The sequence below is a fragment of the Pseudorca crassidens genome, chromosome 6, assembly GCF_039906515.1.
Source record: "Pseudorca crassidens isolate mPseCra1 chromosome 6, mPseCra1.hap1, whole genome shotgun sequence".
NCBI classification, from domain to species: domain Eukaryota; kingdom Metazoa; phylum Chordata; class Mammalia; order Artiodactyla; family Delphinidae; genus Pseudorca; species Pseudorca crassidens.
The window spans coordinates 59,383,676-59,406,081 of NC_090301.1; the positions used below are offsets into that span (position 1 = coordinate 59,383,676).

The window sequence follows — 22,406 nt, forward strand, 5'->3', positions numbered from 1 at the left end:
ATCAAAGAACTGCCGTGATAAAGAACCTGGTCAAAGTTACGTATTGTAAAATTGAGCACTATACTTATCATAGACCTGAAGTTGCTCATTGGATTATACAAATATGAGTATAAAGTGTTAAAAATATGTGCCTTTCTGTGTTTTTATAAGGCAAAATTTTCTGTGTGCTCCTTTTTGGAAAGGGTAATTCCATCAGTTATAAACTGCTGCTCCAAATTATGTGATAATTTAGATCAAGGTCATTATCAACGCAGATGACCAAATCTGAAAAATATTCTCATGTCAGAGGCCTTGAAGAAAGAATGCTCTAACGGGATTAAAATGCCTTGCAAAGAATTATAACATGAATAGCTCAAGAAATCTTAATTTGTAAAAGGTCACAGAGTTACAAAAAACATCGCTCATTTCAACTAATTAAATGAAATTTTAGTTAAATGGCACCTTTAAATATTGGTACTGCAGCTGCGAGTGCATTTAAATAGCATTTACGCAGATATAATTAGCACAATTAAACATGGGTAGAAGTGGAAACACCATTCTTAATTATATTGATATAATCAGTTTTATTAATGCTTTATAGCAACAAAAGTGACATCTGACAGTAGCACACAATTCATGACAGAACCTAATATTAAGCATTTTAGCATATTAAAGAATCTAAAGCTAGGTAATTGGGGAAAGAAAAAAGTCAAATAGAGTTCTTACCTGTGACGATACCATAGTTGGGAGGTTCAAGAATTACTCCGTAAAACTGGATGATGTTTCTGTGACTGAGGACACTGAGTATTTCTGCCTATACAAAAATCAAATACAAAATTGCATAAAATTTCACATTTATAAAAGTCTCATAAAATAAGTTTCCTACTCAATTTTCTTTTACATACATTTACAAAGATGTATATGTGCTCAACAAGTATGTGATGCTGATAAAACTGTCTTTGGCAGCACTCTTGACAGATTAAGAATTTATATATTGAAGCTTTCTGAAAAATTTAAAGAAGAAGTGGGGTTGAACTGGCGGCAGAAGAGGTGCTTACTAGCAAGCTGGCATGACTGACAGTGGAATGGGATGACTAAAGAGGGGAGATACCACATTTATTTACAGTAAAAGCCCTCTTCCTAAAAGTCAAATACATTTTTTCCTGCATAATATTTCTTTTGGGAGACTGCAATAAGACTGAACTTCTGTCGGTTGGATGAGTAGTCATGACAAAATTACGGCAGGGTTTCTTAACTATTACTGGAATAGATTCAGGTAATACCTATTTATATTATTTATCTAACCATTTATTTAAAATATATTATTGCTCTCGTACCATATGCAAAGTACTGTAAAGGACAGACACGTGGATTCTTGACCTTCAGTGGTGATTTGATAGGGAAGCCAGACTTTACACTGTGAAATGTGTTAATTATTAGAAAACTGTACTGCAGGGTGTCATGGTAAAAAATACTGTTTATTAAACTTAATTGTTTTTAATTAATTAATTTATTTATTTATTTTGGGCTGCATTGGGTCTTCATTGCTGTGCATGGGTTTTCTCTAGTTGCTGCAAGCAGGGGCTACTCTTTCGTTGGGGTGCACAGGCTTCTCGTTGCGGTGGCTTCTGTTGTTGTGGAGCACGGGCTCTAGGCCCACGGGCTTCAGTAGTTGTGGAATGTGGGCTGAGCAGTTGTGGCTCACGGGCTTCTAGAGTGCAGGCTCAGTAGTTGTAGCACACGGGCTTAGTTGCTCCGTGGCATGTGGGATCTTCCCGGACCAGGGCTCGAACCCGTGTCCCCTGCATTGGCAGGTGGATTCTTAACCACTGTGCCACCAGGGAAGCCCTAAACTTAATTTTTAAAATGAAAAATAAAAGAGGTACCACAGTGTATATCTGCTAATGTCTACAGGAGGATGTTCTCTAGATTAAGTAAATTACATGTAGTCATTAAAATTTTATTGCTTTTGTGGAGTTAAAATATGGCTAATCAAGAATTAAAAGTACAGTTAAAGTCAGCAATGAATAAAAATGGAGAAGCCTTGGTCATAAAGGAGACTCCCCTTTGGGAATTTGCACATTTGTTACACATTTTTCTTTTCATAGTAGGAGTTGAGTTTTCATTTAAAATGCTGTGAAACTTGTTTTGAAGGTGGTGTGACTAGATAGAAAACAGAAGGTTGAGGGTTGACAAGGGGTCAATGTGGGAACAAGAGAAAGGAACATTATTCGTGATTGGATGAGACATTTATCAAGGTTGATTTGACAGTTTTTTCTTTTAGTAATATAGGTGTTGAAGGGAGCCATCAAAACGATTCCTTAACATTCACTGAGCGTCCACTGTGTGTAGAGGTTCTGTATTCATCAAACAACCTTCTCATAGTTTAGTTTTCCAAGTAGAAAGAAAATGCATTAATTGAGTAATAAATACAATTATTCATCCATATGACAATTCTACTTCTCATTAAATAATCATAAATGACCTTGGTTGTAAAAATTGAGTTCATGTGAAGCTTGGAAATCATAAGCCCTCTATTTTTTTTAAATTAATTTATTTTATTTATTTATTTTTGGCTGCATTGGGTCTTCATTGCTGCACATGGGCTTCTCTAGTTGCGGCGAATGGGGGCTACTCTTCGCTGCGGTGCGCGGGCTTCTCATTGCAGTGGCTTCTCTTGTTGTGGAGCATAGGCTCTAGGTACGCGGGCTTCAGTAGTTGTGGCTTGCGGGCTCTAGAGCGCAGGCTCAGCAGTTGCGGCGCACAGGTTTCGTTGCTCCGTGGCACGTGGGATCCTCCCTGACCAGGGCTCGAACCCGTGTCCCCTGCATTAGCAGGCGGATTCCTAACCACTGCACCACCAGGGAAGCCCCAAGCCCTCTATTTTTAACTGGCAGATCAACTCTTTTGTGAGTAAAGCATGAGAGTTCAATGTTAGGAAGCATAAATGTTGGGACTAGTATTGGTCAAAATAGGGGACTGTTATCCTTTGGTGTGTTTTGTTATATTGTTTGGAATATCTAAATCCTGTGACCATTAAAAATGTTTGTAACAATAAAGAATAAATACAGGAATATTCTGAATCCTTGGAGAAGCTTTTTTTAAAAATTTTATTTACTTATTTTTGCTCATTGGGTCTTTGTTGCTGTACGCGGGCTTTCTCTAGTTGCAGCGAGCGGGGGCTAACTCTTCGTTGCGGTGCGTGGGCTTCTCATTGCCGTGGCTTCTCTTGTTGCGGAGCACGGACTCTAGGCACACGGGCTTCAGTAGTTGTGGCCTGCGGGCTCTAGAGCGCAGGCTCAGTAGTTGTGGTGCATGGGCTTAGTTGCTCCACGGCGTGTGGGATCTTCCCGGACCAGGGCTCGAACCCGTGTCCCCTGCATTGGCAGGCAGATTCTTAACCACTGCGCCACCAGGGAAGCCCTGAATGACCATTTTATAATTAAGCACGACATGGGATTTTCAGTGATCCAGCTAGTTTTCATGCTTACGTTTAAGATATTGACAAATTATACCCTGGAGAGAGAATTTATCTTTTCAGGTATTGGTAAGCATGTCTAACAGCTCTTGAGTAGACATATGCTAATGACAAAACAACTATTGTGTCCCTTTGTTGTGCTCGTATTTTAATTTTTTTACAGTTATAAAAAACTCTTGCAGTATGATTTGTAAGTAAAAGACATTTTTATGGAATAAGACTTTAGGTTCCAATTTAATAAACTAAGAATTTGATTTAACATCTTGAAAACAACGTGCTATTTTAGAGTGCTGTAGCAGTTTCATGGAAATGGGCTAATAATAAGCAGAGGTAGATTAAATAAATAAGTGGTATTTGCAATCGATGAAGGTCAAGTGACACCATGTTAGCAATTCAAACAAACTCCAACAGAAATACCTGGGATTAACTGAATTACTAAAACCTGTACTTGTAGCAGCCAGTAACTGACAGCAAGCGTATGTATTATGTAGATTTGCCTTTATAGGCACCTGCTTGCCAACAGTTCATTAATGGAAATTGCTGAAGTAAATATGCAGCAAATAATTTTTCCTTAGATTGTTGTTTTCCAGATTTAAATTCTGGGATACTCTAGCAAATGGCCTGCACATCAAAATAATGGATTAGTGGTTTTAAAAAGTTCACTATTAAAAAGGAAACATAACAATGACGAAGGCTAAAATAATGCTCCATTGTACTGAAAACTGTAAATATCTTTTTACACTATTAAAACTAACAAAAGAATTATTTTTAGTACATATAATTTGATGAAAGTTGTTTATTTCTGTTGTATTGATTTTAGAGTTGCATTTTTATTTAACTGAAAAATTGATTTTGATTTTATGAGCTATACACAATAAAGAGTTAATTCTCAGGTTTATGTTTACTCAAGTTACACTGAAATAACAATTTTAGTCAACACTGGAAGTCCAGATGACTTCATTTTTCTACACAATGTATTTACATTTCTGTTTGCAAAATGCTATTGTAAGAACTCTAACAGATACTTGTATGCGGACTCACAGCAGCATTATTCACAACAGCCAAAAGGCAGAAACCACCCAAGTATTCATCAAGTGATGAGCAGATAAATAAAACATAGTAGATAAATACAATGAGTATTATTTGGCCGTAAAAGGGAATTAAGTTCTGATACTTGTCACAACATGGATGAACTTTGAAAGCATTAGGCTAAGTGAATAAGCCGGGCACAAAAGGGCAAACATTGGATGATTCCACTTATATGACATATCTTGAAGCTGGCAAATTCACAGGTTAGAAAGAATGTAGATTAGAGGTTACCAGGGACTGGAAGAGGAAGAAATGGGGAGTTATCACTTAACATGTAGAATTTCTGTTTGGAGTGATGAAAAATTTTGGAAATAGATAGTAGCGATGGTTGATTTCAACACTGTGATTATAGTTAATGCCACTGAACCATACACTTAAATATGGTTAAAATGACAGATATTATGCTGTATGTATTTTACTACAATAAACATTTTAAAGGTTTCAAAAATGTTATTCTAGACTTTTGCAGAGATGAATGACCATAATCTATTTACTAATCATCCAAGAGTTACACAACCCAAGGTCTAAAGATCTTTGGGGTAAATAAGTAGTTTTCCAGATTAGGACGTGAGGATTTAAGGAAAGACCAGGACAGACTACAGCAATTTAAACTCATGCTCAAAGATTCTCCATAAAATAAAGGATCCCAATGTGACAGACAAGTGGAGTAACCACAGGTCGATTCATAAAAATGTCTAGTAGTAATGTCCTTATCAGAGCACACAGATGTCTATACAGCTATTGTGTTTGCAGTAAGATATGTGACTGCTCCCATGGTTTCCAGTTGGGGCTGGTTTCTTCTTCGCTCCCTCCCTCCTTCTTTCTTCATAGGAAAACTTATCAGGGATTTGGGGAGGAGGTGGGCACTCTGTTAATTTTCTTTCAACTGGCATTTCTAAGCATTTATGTGGGGAGATGACCCATTAGCTCAGTTGGCCATGTTTCCAGAACTCAACCAGCAGGTTCCAAATGGCTGATCCAATCAGAGAGAATAAGAGAAACTAAATATCATAATTTAACTAAATTTACTAAGTATCATAATTTAACTAAATTTAAGTTTAGGGGGTGGTTAAGTTTTAACATCCTTCCTTTAAAGTACTTTCAACAGCTTTATAATAAGGTTTTAAGTTAATTAGTATCTTCATCTTCAGAGCAATCCCTTTCCCTCTATTCAAAACTTTTTTCAACCTAATCCCAAATTTTAATTTGTCTCTGTAATTTTGGAGAGCTACCATAGAACCCTTAAAGATTCTATGAGTTTTTTTCTTTTAGTTGAAGTATAGCTGATTTACAATATTGTGTTAGTTTCAGGTGTACAACAAAGTGATTCAGTTATATATATTTTTTCAGATGATTTTCCATTATAGATTATAAAATATTGAATATAGTTCCCTGTGCTGTACAGTAAATCCTTGTTGCTTATCTATTTTATGTATAGTAGTTTGCATCTGTTAATCCAATACTCCTAATTTATCTCTTCCCTTCTCGTTTCCCTTTGGTAACCATAAGTTTGTTTTCTTTGTAAGTCTGTTTCTGTTTTGTATATAGATGCATTTGTATTATTTTTTAGATTCCACATATAAGTGATACTATATAATATCTATCTTTCTCTGTCTGAATTACTTCACTTAGTATAATATTCTATAGGTACATCCATGTTGCTGCAAATGGCAATATTTCATTCTTTTTTATGGCTGAGTAATATTCCACTGTATATACGCGCACACGCGTGTGTGTATATATATATATGTATGTATGTATATATATATGTATGTGTGTGTATATATATATATATATGTATGTGTGTGTGTATATATATATATATATATATATATATATATATATATATATGCCTCATCTTCTTAAACCAGTGGGCACTTGGGGGTTGTTTCCATGTATTGGTTATTGTGAATAGTGCTGCTATGAACATTGGGGTGAAAGATTTTTTTTTGTTTTGTTTTGTTTTTTTTTGCGGTACGCGGGCCTCTCACTGTTGTGCCCTCTCCTGCTGTGGAGCACAGGCTCCGGATGCGCAGGCTCAGTGGCCATGGCTCACAGGCCCAGCCGCTCCACAGCATGTGGGATCTTCCCAGACCGGTGCACAAACCCGTGTCCCCTGCTTTGGCAGGCGGACTCTCAACCACTGCGCCACCAGGGAAGCCCAGATTTTGTTTTAAAGCTTGTTTTACATTTAAAAATATTCCATTGATACAGTCTGTATGTATTTACGTGATAACTTATTAAAAATAAAGTTGGGTTCACTTCTTTTTGTGAAAGAAAGGTACCAACGGCACTCTACTTATCACTATAAAATCAAAGCAGTAGTTTATGAAGACCCATATCATGAGGCTGGCAGGCTCTATTTACATCTTATATTAGGAACAAGCTTTTCTCCCTGGTTGTCAACAGCTCTTAGCCGCTACATAGCAGCAGGACTGTGTCTCACAGGGTCCATCTTTCTGCCTGTGATGTGGTACCGACCACAAAGACAGTAGGTGTAAAAAAAATCCAAGGTACACTTCTACTGTCCACGAGTGTCAGCTGCTCCTCCTTGCCCTCTGGTGTGTGGTATTTAAAACATTCCTGATTTCTGGAGGACCTTGATTTCTGAGGTCCTCACCAATTCCAAGAGTCTATGATTCCATCAGAGTATGATAGTAAAAGGAAGAAAAGTGGCTCATCCAATCCTTCAAAAGGAAGCAGTCTCCTTACTGCACTGTGCATTCAAGGTCAAAGGCTCTCTCCAAAGACAGCTCTGTCTCCAAAATACCAATCTGATCCAGGATCAGTATAGTCCCCCAAAGTTCAAGAAGATATGAGATGAACCCACATTTTTAAAAAACTTAAAATGACACATATAAGAAGAGAGATGGGGAAGAAATAAAATAACATATTGATTGTGGTTATCTGTAGGTAGCAAAAAGAATCATAAATGATTTTAAATTTTTATATATTTCCCAAATTCTTTACAATAAGTCTCTATAATTTTTGAATCAGAAAAAGTAATACATGTACGTTATATGTAATATATATGACTAGAGCATGTAAATATAAAAATATTGATTTGCATGGAAATTCTGATTTTTCCCTAGGATTGGGTCAGGAAGAGATAAAACTCTTTCCTTACCTCCCCAGAACTACCCTAGGTATATAAAAACTAGTTTAGTTAACCTCTGAGCTATGAGTTTCTCTTGATATGGCTCCAGAGCAAACTAGTGTTCACCTGGGTTATTCCTGAAGAAGGCCATGGACTCTGAGAGGCCATGAGACAAAGGTGCTGGGCACTGAGTGCACCTATTCAGAGTCTGGCTCAGTGCTTTATTAAATCATCATCCTTCCTCTCCCTTCTGACATTTGCTCCTGTGGCCCAGTGCTCTTGAGGGAAGCCTTCCCTACGTTGCTCATCTTGCACCACGTCTAGTATAATACCACATGAGGGAGAAAGGTTAGATGCTTTATATACTGGAAGTACTCAATAATATCTGAAGGGTGGATGAACAAATAGTATTTGATGATAATGATATTAAATGTGTTTAAGTAATTGCCACGGTAAGAGTTCATGTTAGGTAAATGTTTACTCTGAACAGAACAGTAAGAAGATTAAAATGCCTGTGGGTGTGGCTTTGCTTTAATATTCATTCTGTTCTTTTACATGCATAAGGGTTACTTAAGGGTATTATTTTATAAGAATGACAATCAATTATACAACCATAGTAGAAGCCACATGGAAATTTATGTTCACCAGCTCATTGTTGATTTGAACTTTCAGAATGAAGACTTGGATGGCTACGAGTTGCCTCTTGCAGGCTCTGCCGTCCACAACAATCAAACAGGCAAAATTTCTTGACCGCCCTTCCCTGTTTGGCTATTCTCCAAGCATGCCCTCATTGCACTTTTTCAGATTCAGAATGCAGAGGCTTGCTTAGTCTTCAACCTTCCAGTTCCAGTTTTCTACCCAAGGCATTTTACCATTTATATTTCCAAAAATCACCTCTGCAGGTAAGCCAGCTTCTTATCAAGTCCACACTTTCCATACCCACTGTGGCAGACACTCCTCTACGACACACTGAAAAATGGAGCCCTGATTCTCAGGAGTGGGGCTACATTTCATGAAGGCTTCTTTCTATAGACTGAATGTGTTCCCCTAAAATTCGTATGTTGAAACCTAACCCCCAATGTGATGGTATTTGAAGGAGGGGCCTGTGGGAGGTGATTAGGTCATGAGGGTGAAGCCCTCATGCATGAGATTAGTGCCCTTATAAAGGTGACCCCAGAGAATTCTCTCACCCCTTCCTTCTGCCCTGTGAGGGCACAGCGAGAAGATGGTCATCTGTGAACCAGGAAGCGGGTTCTCACCAGAAACTGAATCTGCTAACAACTTGATCTCAGACTTCCCAGCCTCCAGAACTGTGATGAATAAATGTTTGTTGTTTATAAGCCATCCCACCTTTGGTATTCTGTTACAGTAGCCTGAATGGACTAAGACAGCCCTCTTCCTAGACTTGGGCTAGTATCACAAAACTCTACAACAACTGAACCAGGCCTCTTATGAACAGGAGGGGTTCGAAAAGACAATGCCACTGGTCTTCTCAGAACAGCATACCTCTTATCATTATCCCCACAGAGCCCAGAACTATCGGACTTAGCAGTGGAATGTAAGGGAAAAGGGGAAATTCTTGATTTAAAAACTCCTAAAACAGTAGTGTGTTTACAAGTCTATAAGGTCAAAATACCTGGTTCTTTCAGCCAAGAAGTGGGTAGACCTTCCCTTCCCTTTTAACTCTTTCAGGCTCTGATTATAAAGATAACTGAGTCAGAATGTTCACTCTCAGTAATCAGAAGATTTACATATCAGATCACAAGAACCAGGGTCAAGAAAAAGTTGTTTAATTCATTGCATTTTTACTCCAAGAGTATCATGGCTAGAGGCATTTTCCTAAAATAAAAATTTGATTCTTACATGTACGGCAAGATGGAAAACCAGCCCCCATTCCTCCTAAAAACTCAGGGCTATAGAACAACTTTAAAAGTAGGCTTGGATGATTCTCAATCCTGTATTTAATCACCAGAGTCATACCCAGGTCATGCTCTTTGAGTCATTTTAGGCTTAATGAGACTCATTCAATAACATGACAAGCAGCAAACCTCTCAGTTCTGTACGTTCTCTTTCAAATGCTGCCCTTTAGGTATTCAGGGAAATAAAGAAGGATAAATGAACTGAATTCAGGTTCCATAATATAATACAGCCTATATTCCTCATGACATTTGATGTCATGAAAACTTTTCTTTGGAAGAAAAATGTCTAGAAATACTAAGAAGGAAAAATAAACAAGTCATTCTGCTCACTCTTCATGAACAGTCAAGATGGAGCCATGTGGGATGCATTACAAATGTCACCGGTACTGGGAAGTCTAAATTGCTCAAGGGTTTTCCTGGGGTTGCAGCAGACTCACCACATGCAGCTGCTTGGACAGCAGCCTAGGCTCCCCTCCAGGGATCAGGCTGCTCTCCAGTTAAGTACATACCCAACTAAGGACAGACTAACCTGGCAGGATGGAAGGGTGGCTAAAACTGAATGAAATAAATAGTGAAGATTTAAGGATAGGGATTTAAGAGGTATCTCCAAGGCATAAAAAGGCTAAGAGACTTTAGATTATTCATGCTCACAACAGAATATCACTGTGATGACATGAAAAAGTAAAATATATTATAAACAACCTGTATTCAGTTTGGGTGACAAAAGCACATTCAAGCACCTAACTTTCCACTAAACAACTTATGTAACTTGGTCAAAGAGATCACTTGGGGCTAAAATTACACAGAAAACCTCCCCAAAGAAAGCCTTTGAATAAGACTTGAAGTATGAACTAACGAAGGATTAAGCTTTTTTTTTTTTTAAATGAAAAGCAATATAATTTAATCAAAATCTAGATTAGGCGAGTGGAAATTTAAATTCTAATTACAAAATAGATGGCCCTGGAGCCACCTGGTCACTCTGGACCTTGTTTTCTTCCTAGAAAACTACTTGGTTGGACGAAATTATCTTACAGATTCCTTCATGCTCTAAATTTCTTTCCATTTCTATATAAAAAAAAAATTGATGCATTATTAACTACTTTATTCAGAGTGGGTGCTCAATAGATATTTGCTAAACTGAACTGAGGTAGTTAACTGTGGTGTGTTAGGACATCCTCTGGAGTCAAACAGGCTGAAGCATGAGTCTTGGCTATGCCACCAATAAGCTGGGTGATTTAAAGGAAGTTATTTAACCTCTCTGGGCCCGTCTCCTTAAGGGAGAACAGAAATCCTACCCCAGTGTCTAGCAAATATTAGGTGCTTATCCAATGCTAATTCCTTTCTCTGAAGGCTTTCCCCTTCCTTTTTAATCAGTTCATCATTCAGAGTCAAGTCAAGCTTACGAGCAAAGATCAGATCTCTTCCAGCAGTGGATTATACTTTCGTAATTGGTTTGTATTAGTTAGCTGCATGTATTTATTATATTTGACTTTATGTTTATCTGTGTTTTTACCTAAATATAGCACTTTAATATTTCCAAAGCACTTATGTTATTTGACTCTCACAAGTAAGTTAGATATTTTTATCATATTTAAGACTTAAGAAAACTGGGTCATTGATTTGATTTGTGCAGGCTCATTTTTTTCCCAGGAGCCTAGTAAACGTCAGTAATAAAGTTTGCAACTAGGTCTTCTACTTCTGCCTCTTTTTATAAATTTCCACCCCACTTTTTAAAAAAAAGTGCAATAAAATATGAGTCCTCTCATCTAAATATATATATTTTTAAATCTATTTATTTATTTGTTTTTATTTTTGGCTGTGTTGGGTCTTTGCTGCTGTGTGTGGGCTTTCTCTAGTTGCGGCGAGCAGGGGCTACTCTTCACTGCGGTGCATGGGTTTCTCATTGTGGTGGCTTCTCTTGTTGCGGAGTACGGGCTCTAGGCGCATGGGCTCAGGAGTTGTGGCACGTGGGCTCTAGAGCACAGGCTTAGTAGTTATGGCGCATGGGCTTAGTTGCTCCGCGGCGTGTGGGATCTTCCTGGACCAGGGTCGAACCCGTGTCCCCTGCATTGGCAGGTGGATTCTTAACCACTGCGCCACCAGGAAAGCCCTCTAAATATTTTTTATTAAAAGTTGCCCTTGCTCAAAGAGATTCCAGTTTGCAGACTCCTGAATAATTAATAACAGCTAGGATGTACTAAGTGCCTAATATGCCAAGTACTTCATGTAGACTGCTTTTGTTTTTTAATGTTTCCATTTTTTTAACATCTTTATTGGAGTATAATTGCTTTACAATGGTGTGTTAGTTTCTGCTTTATAACAAAGTGAATCAGCTATACACCTACATATATCCCCATATCTCCTTCCTCTTGTGTCTCCCACCCACCCTCCCTATCCCACCCCTCTAAGTGGTCACAAAGCACTGAGCTGATCTCCCCTTGCTATGCGGCTGCTTCCCACTAGCTATCTATTGTACATTTGGTAGTGTATATATGTCCATGCCACTCTCTCACTTCGTCCCAGCTTCCCCTTCCCCCTCCTCTTCCATTTGTTTTTATTTCAGTTGGCGATCTTCTTCTTTTATTTTGAAATGTTTTATATTTGCTGTGAATACATTTGCTAATGCTATTTAATGACTTAGATCAATCTAGAGAACTAAAACATAATATAAATGTAATTTTAAAACGCATACTTTTTTTTGAGCAGAGGTACTTATTTATCTTTATTTTGAATGTATGTAGTATGAAGAAATTAAAAGAAGAAATGGAAGGGGTAGTTAAAGAACTTAATGACAATAATCATATTTTAGAAAGGTAAGTAATGCAAAAAATCATTCTGCCTGGTGATTGCATATGCAGTTGGTAGACTAACCTTTTAAATCCTCACAGCAAACCATGAGCGAGGGCCCTTCACTATCACCCTTCACTAGGCACAGAGAAATTTTAAAACTTGCCTAAGGGCACAGAAAATGGCAAAGCCAGGTTCTTAACACAGGTTGTCTTATGTCAGAGCTCTGCTTATAATCACTAAACCGTCCCATTTTACTTTACAAACCTAATCTGAATGCAGAATGGAACCTTAGTTTATAGAACATCCGAAAATTACAATAGGCCTAGAAAATTTAGAAGTGTGAGAAACAACTCCTCATCAACTCCCCCTTAGGGCCTTGGCCACTGCCCCCACTGCAAGATTTCCATACCTTCCTGACACTCAACTGTGCACGATCAAGTAAAGAACCAAGATCTAAATCCCGTAGGCACTAGGCCGTCAGGCCAGCCAGGAACGACCATATTGATAGCTAATAAAACCAGTTAATTGCACAGCATGAAGCACCCTCTCTCTACGCAAAAATTACATGGTTAGGAATTTTGAGCGACTCTCGCAATCTGATTAGCTAAGTGCTTTATAATATTACTCTACAGTGCAACAGAGTTTGATTATTTACATCCCATAAGAGAAATGTTTGCTACATTTATTATGGAAATCTGAAAAATCATTTAGAAGAATTCAGGCAAATTTAATTTTTAAATAGACTTGAAAAGTCCTTTCACATCTTGTAGACTCCAGTTAGACAGTATCTTGAATACCTGGATTCTTCAGCTAAGTTAATGATTTCACTATTTCTGGGCTCTGTCAGCATAGTCAAACAATAACTAATGACAAAGGCATGTGTGTGATATCTCACAGACTATTGAGTGAAAAAAAAAGTACCAAATCCCAACAAATATATAGTAAAAATAATCTGGAATCATAGGCTCTTAAGATCATTTCTCCTCTAAAGGTCTGATGAAGAGATCGCCTCCACTTAAGCAAACCCTCCAATACTAATAACCATCACCACTTACCATGACAATCTTTCCTTCCATTAACCTTCATGTTGAAATCTAAGTCTTTCTTTGTGTTCAATAGAGATGGTGAAAGATAACATCTGAAAGCTAATTTTTATATTATATTACATTATACATTTTCCTAAGCCTAAAAATTTTAATTCTTATCAATTTCTTGACATATCTTATTTTTCAACTTTGGGGGGTTATCTTTACCTAAGTTTATGCAAAGACATCAGTGATTCTGAAAACATATTTAAATAATTGGTATTAGGTACAGCCATCTGACTGAATGTATTCACTTTTCAGCCCAATATTGGGATATGTTGCAAACTTGGTTACCGTGGCTCTCCTCAAAACCATCTTTATATTCCTCCCATCTAAAAGAAAATTTTTGTTGTTCTTTTTAGTTCAATCATATAAAGTTATAATTTAAGTATAATGGTCTTAGTAAAAGGAATATTTGTGATTTTCCTGAACTGGTTTGTTTTTATCCCATTGCTCAACAATCTATCATGTTACATTTTTCAAGTTGATTGCTAAAAAGCTTAGACACAAATTTGTTGCCTATGTCTAGAAAGTACAAAGAACCTCATGAGTGTGTTTTTATCATACTAACTTCATTCCTGTTTTCATTTTGTTTTTCTACCATATTTTCCGTTTGCCCCATTTTCCTACTTTAATTTCTTTACATCTCACAATTTATATTTTTATTAGCTGCCTTACATCGTTTTGACAACAAGGTCATACAATAAAATAGTATTCTGCAGTGTATCTCAAATTGGAGTCCTCAAGATAAGATTCTGGGGTCCACAGATAGATCCTTGGCAGCCCATCAAGTGAAAACTCAAAGAAACACTGGTCTAGTCGAAGGGTTACCTCTTGGTTACCTATCTGTGCACACAGATACTATTTCCTTAGTTTTTTCTCCTCCAGCAGGCTTCACCAGCATTCTGCTTTAGCAATTTATGACAATCCCTTAGATCCTTCCATTACCCACCCATCGCAAACTTAGAAGCCCCTCCTTGACCTTAATCTTTTAGCCTTATTCCCCTTAAACCTGCTCTTCAGTTGGTCACATTGAGGTCTCTAGTCCCTTAATTCCGTTCAGTTTTTCCTTTCTAATCAACTGGGTTCTATTGAAAGAAACAGAGATCCAAAATAGCAGTAGTTTAAAGAAGTAGTTTATATTGTCTCAAAACATGAAGGCTGCACAAAGCCCAATATGGCAGCCCCACAATTACCTCCATCCCACCATCCTCCCTTAGCACTGGTTGGCATCCTCAACGTTACCTGATGGTCACAATACAACCCCTGAGGTTCCAAGCCATTATATTTACATTCCACGCAGCAGGAAGGAGGAAAGTGCATAAGGGCATCCTCTTAGGCCAGCCTCCTTTAAAGAGCTTTCTCAGCAATCTCATCCAATGAGTTCTGTTTACATCTCTAATTATTGAAAGCTAAAAAACTGTAGCAGTAATTTTGAGTATCTCCAGTGTGCTCCCTTTTTTCTGGCTGCACCAGGCAGCAGGCGGGATCTTCCCTAACCAGGGATCGAACCCGTGCCCCCTGCATTGGCAGTGTGGAGTCTTAACCACTGGACCACCAGGGACGTCCCAGCTCCCTTCTTCATTCTCTGTTCACCCAACAAATATTTACTGAGTGTCTATGTGCCAGGCGCCATTTTTTTGGTGCTGAGGATAGGGATGAACAAGATAGCAAAACCCTTGCCCTCATGGAGCTTACGGTCTAGTAGAGGAAGACAGACAATGATGATATCAAGTAGTAAACAAGACAACCTTTATGAATCAGCTACAATAAACCTCGACTATTTTCATGTCCTTCAGCTACTCTTGCCTTTTTCAGTCTCAGGTTACTATGACTACTCTACACTGGGGAAACAGGCATAACTGCCTTCAGTATTCCTTCCTTATGCTTCCTGCCTTTCTATGTGCTTCTATCTATCCTTCCTCCCCCAGACCTTACCCTGACACCTGTGCTCTTTATATCTCCCCTTCCTCCCTCAGGACATTACGATCCATCAATTATATCCTTCCCGGAGCCTTTAATCTCTTTCTAGTTCTATCCTCTAGGCCGAAAAAATGCTTGAGTTTCATCTCTCCAAGAAACAAACAACTTTCCTTGACCCTCTCTCCTTCTCAAACTACTTTCCTTAACATCAAAATGTCTTGAAATAATACTTTACACTAAGTTCTGTTTCCTTGCTTTCTATTCACTTCTTAATCCAATTATATTTGGCTGGATTTTTATTCTATTGTTAAAGTTTCCCTAACTAACTCTGAATTTTGATCTTTTCTTTTAAATATACCCTTTATAGGTTCTGTTTTGAGTTTTTAAGTTAAATATAACCTCCCCTTAACACTCTGGTACTGTCCTTAGCATCTATACCTGTGCTATATCCTGGTATGAATGAAAACAAGGATCAGACACAGGCATTGTAAGTTATATAAAAATAAAATAAACCCCTACCATCAAGACTTACACAATATCAGGGGAACAATAAAAGCGCACAATAACAAGATGCAACACAACCACCGTAAGAAGTACAAAGTGTTGTGGAGGACCCATGTGGAGATTAGGTGAAGCTGAGGGATAATGGAAAGCTTCTAGACAATGCAGAATGAATTCAGTTTTTTCTTTTTTTTTTTTTGCGGTACGCCGGCCTCTCACTGTTGTGGCCTCTCCCGTTGCGGAGCACAGGCTCCGGACGCGCAGGCTCAGCGGCCATGGCTCACGCGCCCAGCCGCTCCGCGGCATGCGGGATCTTCCCAGACCGGGGCACGAATCCGTGTCCCCTGCATCGGCAGGCGGACTTTCAACCACTGCGCCACCAGGGAAGCCCCTGAATTCAGTTTTGATTTATAGCTGGTGAAGGCTTGGCATTCCAAGCAAAGGGAAGAGCAAGAGCTTTGGTAGAGACACAGCATGGGGCAGCATATCTGAGAAACAGAAGCACTTTTGTTTGGTTGGAATATGGAGTATATGTAGAACACAGATAGGTATTGGACCTGCAAACCTACAGCAACATGACAATACATGCTAAGCTGATTTTCAGGTTGAATTTCAGTAGGAGAGACTCCTAAAAAGTAAGAAAACATATTAATGTTTAAACAGACCTTCCAGCCTGGCCTGCAGAGGTAAGAGAATTATTAATTTACCACTAGTTGGAATTTAAAGGTGATCTACTCCAACTGTCCTTCTAATGAAGTAGTTCCCTTAGTATTATTTTAAGAAATAGGCATTCCACCTCTGATTGAACACTCCTAAGGACACGTTAACACCAGGAAAGCAGTGATGTATTGCTGGGAATTTGGAAATGACTGACATAAACAGGTGAAAGCAGAGATATGCCAAGTCCCTCTAAAGTGAAAAGATCCTTTCAGGCCAGCAGCGTGGGAGATAACTTGATTGAAAGTATTGACATACTTAAAGTTCACGTGTGTGCATGTGTGTACACATGTATATATTTGTGTAGTTAGTGGTAGTTAGGGATGGTCAGCCATAAAGGCCTAGAAAAAAGAGATAATAAGCACTGGCAGGGAAGTCTGTAAAGCATAATAACTTCTCCAATGAGGCGGGTCCTGTTGGAGGGCAGATAAATTAGATTATCAGCAGAATGTAGCAGTAGAACATATTCAAATCCCATTACTAACTCCTCTTGTTCTGAGTCCACACTCACAAAGCAATGTCTCACCTATGAATGGAAAATTTTAAAATTAGTAAGTTGACTTTATTCTTCAGTTGCAGTCAAATATGTTAGCAAGATTTAGCACTGAGTCCACTCAACTCTGAAATTTCTGATCACATAAAGCAGAAGCTACCTGAGACTTCCCTGGTGGTCCAATGGTGAAGACTCCGTGCTTCCACTGCAGGGGTCGCTGTTCGATCCCTGGTCGGGGAACTAAGATCCCACATGCCACGTGGTGCAGCCAAAAAAAAAAAAAAAAAAGGCAGAAGCTACCTTACTAGTGAGCTATTTGGGCAGCTACCAGCTTTCCCTAGAAGTTGCCTTCCCTATATCCTTGGGAGCCTTCGATCCCATATAGTAGGAAACTACTTTTCTAGATAGGCTATTCTGTTGTCTCAAGTTACCTGAGTTGACCTATGTAACTTCCTGTGTTCCTTGAACTTGCTTGCTCAGATTTTTATGTCATTTCCAAACACCATCACACCCCAAATTCTGATTTTTCTCTTTGCTTGAAGAGTCAGTTGGTGTCCTTAATCTGACTGTGGCTCTATTTAATACCTTAACATTGACACCTCTGAGCAGAAAGAAAGAGAGTCCCTTTTTCTTGGCATTTGATAGTGGTACTTAATGATACTGTAACATTCTTCCCGCACCTGTTGACTGAAGCAGTGTTTGTGTAACAGGATTCCTTTTATTTCATGCAACAACGCTTAGAACCCTGGAGAGATCAGAGACAGGCCTCAGTTTATATTCTGAGTGCCCTAGGTGGAACTCTTCTCATGCAACAGACCATTATCATCACTAAAAGTCTCAGAGAAAATAATTCAAGATTTTCTGTATAATTATGCTTATCAATGGCATATGACCCTCAAAACACAAGAATCATTTTGCATGTAAACAAATATAAACCTGGAGATGACGTATGTTATATATCAACAAGAGCAACACTTCTGGGAGCCCGAGACCTTTGTTAACAAAACACAGAAAGTCATTGCTGAATATAGCCGGGATGGAATAGTGAGCCCAGAGATACAGGGTCTCACTAAGTAGTGAGGTCCAACAGTGAACCCAGAGATAAAGAAGAAAATAAACCAGAACATCGGCATGTTTTCCGAAGGAGTTGGATAGAAGACTGTGGGTTATGAAGCATGAGAACATACACCTTGTTAAGGGCCTAAAGAAAGCTATACAATTTTCTTTAAGGCTGGGAGAAAGCGACTTGATACAGATGAACCAGCTCCCATAAATACTATCATTTTATAATTCTTTTGCAATCAATGAATGTAATAACTTTTGAGTTTCAGAAGTTGAAAGCTGAACACACCATCACTCACACACTACTCTACCTAATGCTCACGCAGGGCTTCCTGTGTATTAACACTGTCTCATCACTTTACAGACATTAATGCATTTAATCCACAAAGTAAATACTATTATTACCCCCAGTTTATCTCTAAGAAACTACAGAACCGGAGGCTATGTATCTTGCTCATGGTCAGATAGCTGAGAAGCAGTGAAGCCAAGATTCAAACCAGGCAGTCTGGCTGTACAGCCTATGATTTAGACCATGACACAGTACTGCCTCTCTCACAAATGAATGTCGATAGATGAACATGCTCTATACATGTACACAGATGTGCATGGACACACATTTCTATATATTTCATATAAATGGACAAACTCACCTGTGACAATACATATGCCTAATATAGTAAATACTCTAACATATTTATTTGATCTGGGTATGGAAAGAACTCTAGAATCAGAATCAAGAGACCCACGTTTATTCTTGGTTCTGACACTTGATGGCTATGTGATTTGGGGCCTCAGCTCACCTAATGATAAAATGTCAAAATGTGGAGGTAAAAAGGACAGAATGAATGATCTAAAGTCCCTTCAACTCTAACATTCTGACTCAAATCGGATTTAATTGGTATGGGGTGGGACCCAGGCATGGGTGTGTCTTAGAAGCTTCTTAGGTGAGTCTAATGTGCACTGGCCCGGAGAGTGGTTTCTGTGGCAAAGCTACACTGTAGCCTCATTACTTTGGAGTCGGAAACCCTGGGGCTGAATTTCAACTTTCTCATGTGTGAGCTGTGTGGCCTCGCGAGTCTCTTAATGTCACTGAGCTTGCTCTCCATCTGTAAAATAAGAAAACCAGTATCTACTTAAAGCAGCTGTGAGGGCCAAACATGCATGGAAAGTACATGCTAGGCACCTGGTTTTCCTCAAGGAATCATTCCTAGAGTGAACGCAGACAAAATTTTTAGAAGATATACAGAACTGAATTCAGATACACAGAACATCAGTGAGAACTATGAAGTGCTGGAAAACAGATGCAAAGACTGACAGCAACAGCACAGTGAAACTCAGAAAGGAGAGAATACCTGTCCTGCCACAGGTCTGGGCAGGAGAGTGACCACAAACCAGAGAGTCTAGTGAATACAGCACTGGAAGAGAGTGAAGGCACATGTCATCCTGCATACTCAGGTAACACCACAGCAGCTGGAAGAATCTAAATCCAAAGACCAAAATATACCAAGGAGACCAAAAGTTGTTAAGCCTAGTTCTTCTATTCTCTAAATAAATCTCTTAAAGGCCCCTACTATTTTAAAAATAAAGTGCCAAGCTGAAGGAAAGTGAACATAACTTCTCTTTTCCACACACAGGGTAAGGAATCCAGCTTATCATCATTAGCCTCACAATTACTGCATTTGCAGAACGCATGTGAATTCGGTGGGGCAGGTCTTGTGTTTCTATCTTCTGCCTATTCTCAGATCTCTGTGTCAGAGGTCACAGAAGAGCACACAATATACCATTATTTGTTTTCAAAACAGCTGCCTGTGGTCCTGGCTGTCATTCATCATAATGAGGTCTCTGTTGTGTTAGTTTAATCAAATGAGCGCAGTACGTGTAACTGTATTCTCCATTCAAATATGGAAGGACTATCGGCTCAAAGGCAATGGGGAAAATATTTTTCAGTTATTTTTCCAGGAGTGAACACGGATCACAATGATCTATTATCTGTAAAGTGAGGATATTATCTCTCAGCTCTCTAAAGGCTGTTGGGAGGACGGCCCAGAGAGCAGCGCATTCTTACTGCGGCAGCACGGAGAGGAATACAGGTGCGGCATCAGGAAGGCAAGGACTTGGGTTTTCGGTTCTGGTTTTTCACTAAGTCCTCTGTGTGCCATACAGCAAGTTACTTGGCCTTTCAAACACTATACATCTGTGGAATGGGGGATAATAAAAACTTTAAATTTTTTCTTTTGAAATAATTTTTAGGTTCAGAGGAAAGCTGTGCTTCGGATTCCATTTAGAGTCATAGAAAAAAATAGAGGCCCCGTAGAGCCCTCGCCCAGTTAATATCGTACATTACTATTAACCAAAACTCCAGACTTCGTTTGGATTTCACCTGTTTCTCCATGAATGTCCTCTTTGTGGTCGAGGACCCACTCCAGAGTACCACATCACATTTAGCTGTTAGGTCACCCTAGTCTTCTCTGGCCTCCTATCACAGGCTTTTAAGAAGAATCAAATAAATGTGAAAACACTTCATAAAATGAAAAGGAGTATCAGAATACATTTTACTACTGTTAGGCATTAAATGAGTCCATGCATATAAAGCACCAAGAAAACTGGGATGTATTAAGCTCCCAATATGGTTATTAGCATTATCATTATAATAAATATTTATACATATCCTACAATGTGGCCGGTTCTACATGTCTTCAACAGCTGCTTGGGGTTCAGAATTCCTCTACAATTCCAGATTTTTCTCCATAAGAAGCCAGCTTTATAGAGATAGCCCTTGACCACATCTTCAAAAACACCTTGCTCTAACCAAGTGAGTTAGCAAAAGCAGCTCAATCTAGCAGAGCAGGAAAGACAAGAGACAGAGTGAAGGCAGGGGAGGCATCAGTGGAACCTCAGAAGCCACGCAGGTTTCACTTCATCATCAATCTTAGTCCTAGAGCTACACAGCCAAAGAAGCCATGAAGTTCAAGAGGGACCATTCCATAGAAATCAGCAAAGCAACCAACACTTATACATTTCCTGTTAAACAATCTGCACAGTTTCCAAGCACCATTAGGAAGTTAGAAAAGATGACCTGTGGTGAGGGGGAGGCAGGAGAGTGAAGCTTTCTTCACCCGTCAGTGCACTGAGCTTGCTAACTTGCCTGGGAGAAAGCTCAACCAGGGTCCATGGTACTCACATAACCCATCTCAACAATATCAGGAAATAGTGAATAAATTCCAAGTTGCTTTAGAAGAATAAAACAAAGGAAACGTTCTGGAGTTGAACATGTACTGAAAGCCACTAGACATCCTGCCACTCACTGCATAACATATTACTAAGCAGTGTTCAGAAATTTTTACGACCCAAGAACCAGGGAGGTACTATGACCTGTTTTTTAGCAGAGAGGCCAACATGTCCTTAAGGATATGTTTGTCAAATGCATTAATATAATGTAATGTTAGCAGGCAAAAACTACACTGTGTGTGTGTGTGTGTGTGTGTGTGTGTGTGTGTGTGAGAAAGAGAGAGAGAGAGTGATGGTGGGCAAATAGTTGAGTGGAGGCATAAAGAAGAGTGAAATAAATACTTTAATTGTAATAAATAGCATTTCTTTTCAGCTTTCCACATTACCTTCTGGAAAACCGTGTTAACAAATATAATCCAGGAAACTTTTTAGCCAATTTTTTTTCTTTTTTTTTTTTTGCGATACACGGGCCTCTCACTGTTGTGGCCTCTCCTGTTGCGGAGCACAGGCTCCGGACGCGCAGGCTCAGAGGCCATGGCTCACGGGCCCAGCCGCTCCACGGCATGTGGGATCTTCCCGGACCGGGGCACGAACCCGTGTCCTCTGCATCGGCAGGCGGCCTCTCAACCACTGTGCCACCAGGGAAGCCCCAGGAAACTTCTTAAAAAGTCTTTTTTGAAGCCAGTTATAGAATGCCTCTTGATCAAATTCATATTTCAGAAAGATTAGGATAATTCTTCATGAAATTTGGTGGTACACTATTTTGGGTGAAAAGTAAAAACTGACAGCTGCTGCTGGTTGCATTCTATTTTGTTTAGGGTAGCAAGGTCCCCAACCAAAACTTTCATCCCACAAGCCCCGTTATAGCTAATGTGACCTTATAACAAAATTCTAAGAAGATGTAAGAAGATATTATTCACGCACACAAAAAAATGAAGTCGGACCCCTTCCTCACACCATACAGAAAGATTAACTCAAAATGGATCACAGACAAAAACGATGAGCTAAAACTATCAAGCTCTTAGAAGAAAATACAGGAGTAAAT

At 39.0% G+C, this 22,406-nt stretch overlaps 1 protein-coding gene across 6 annotated transcripts in view; it reads right to left on the reverse strand.

Moving 5' to 3' along the window:
• The window catches only part of MAP3K20 (mitogen-activated protein kinase kinase kinase 20), a 174,424-nt gene that overhangs the window by 90,808 nt on the left and 61,210 nt on the right, over positions 1-22,406 (reverse strand). For all 6 annotated transcript variants that reach the window (XM_067741514.1, XM_067741517.1, XM_067741518.1 and 3 more), the window contains exon 3: positions 706-793. In XM_067741514.1, coding sequence (XP_067597615.1) covers positions 706-793 — 88 coding nt within the window. The remainder of the gene's footprint in view (positions 1-705; positions 794-22,406) is intronic.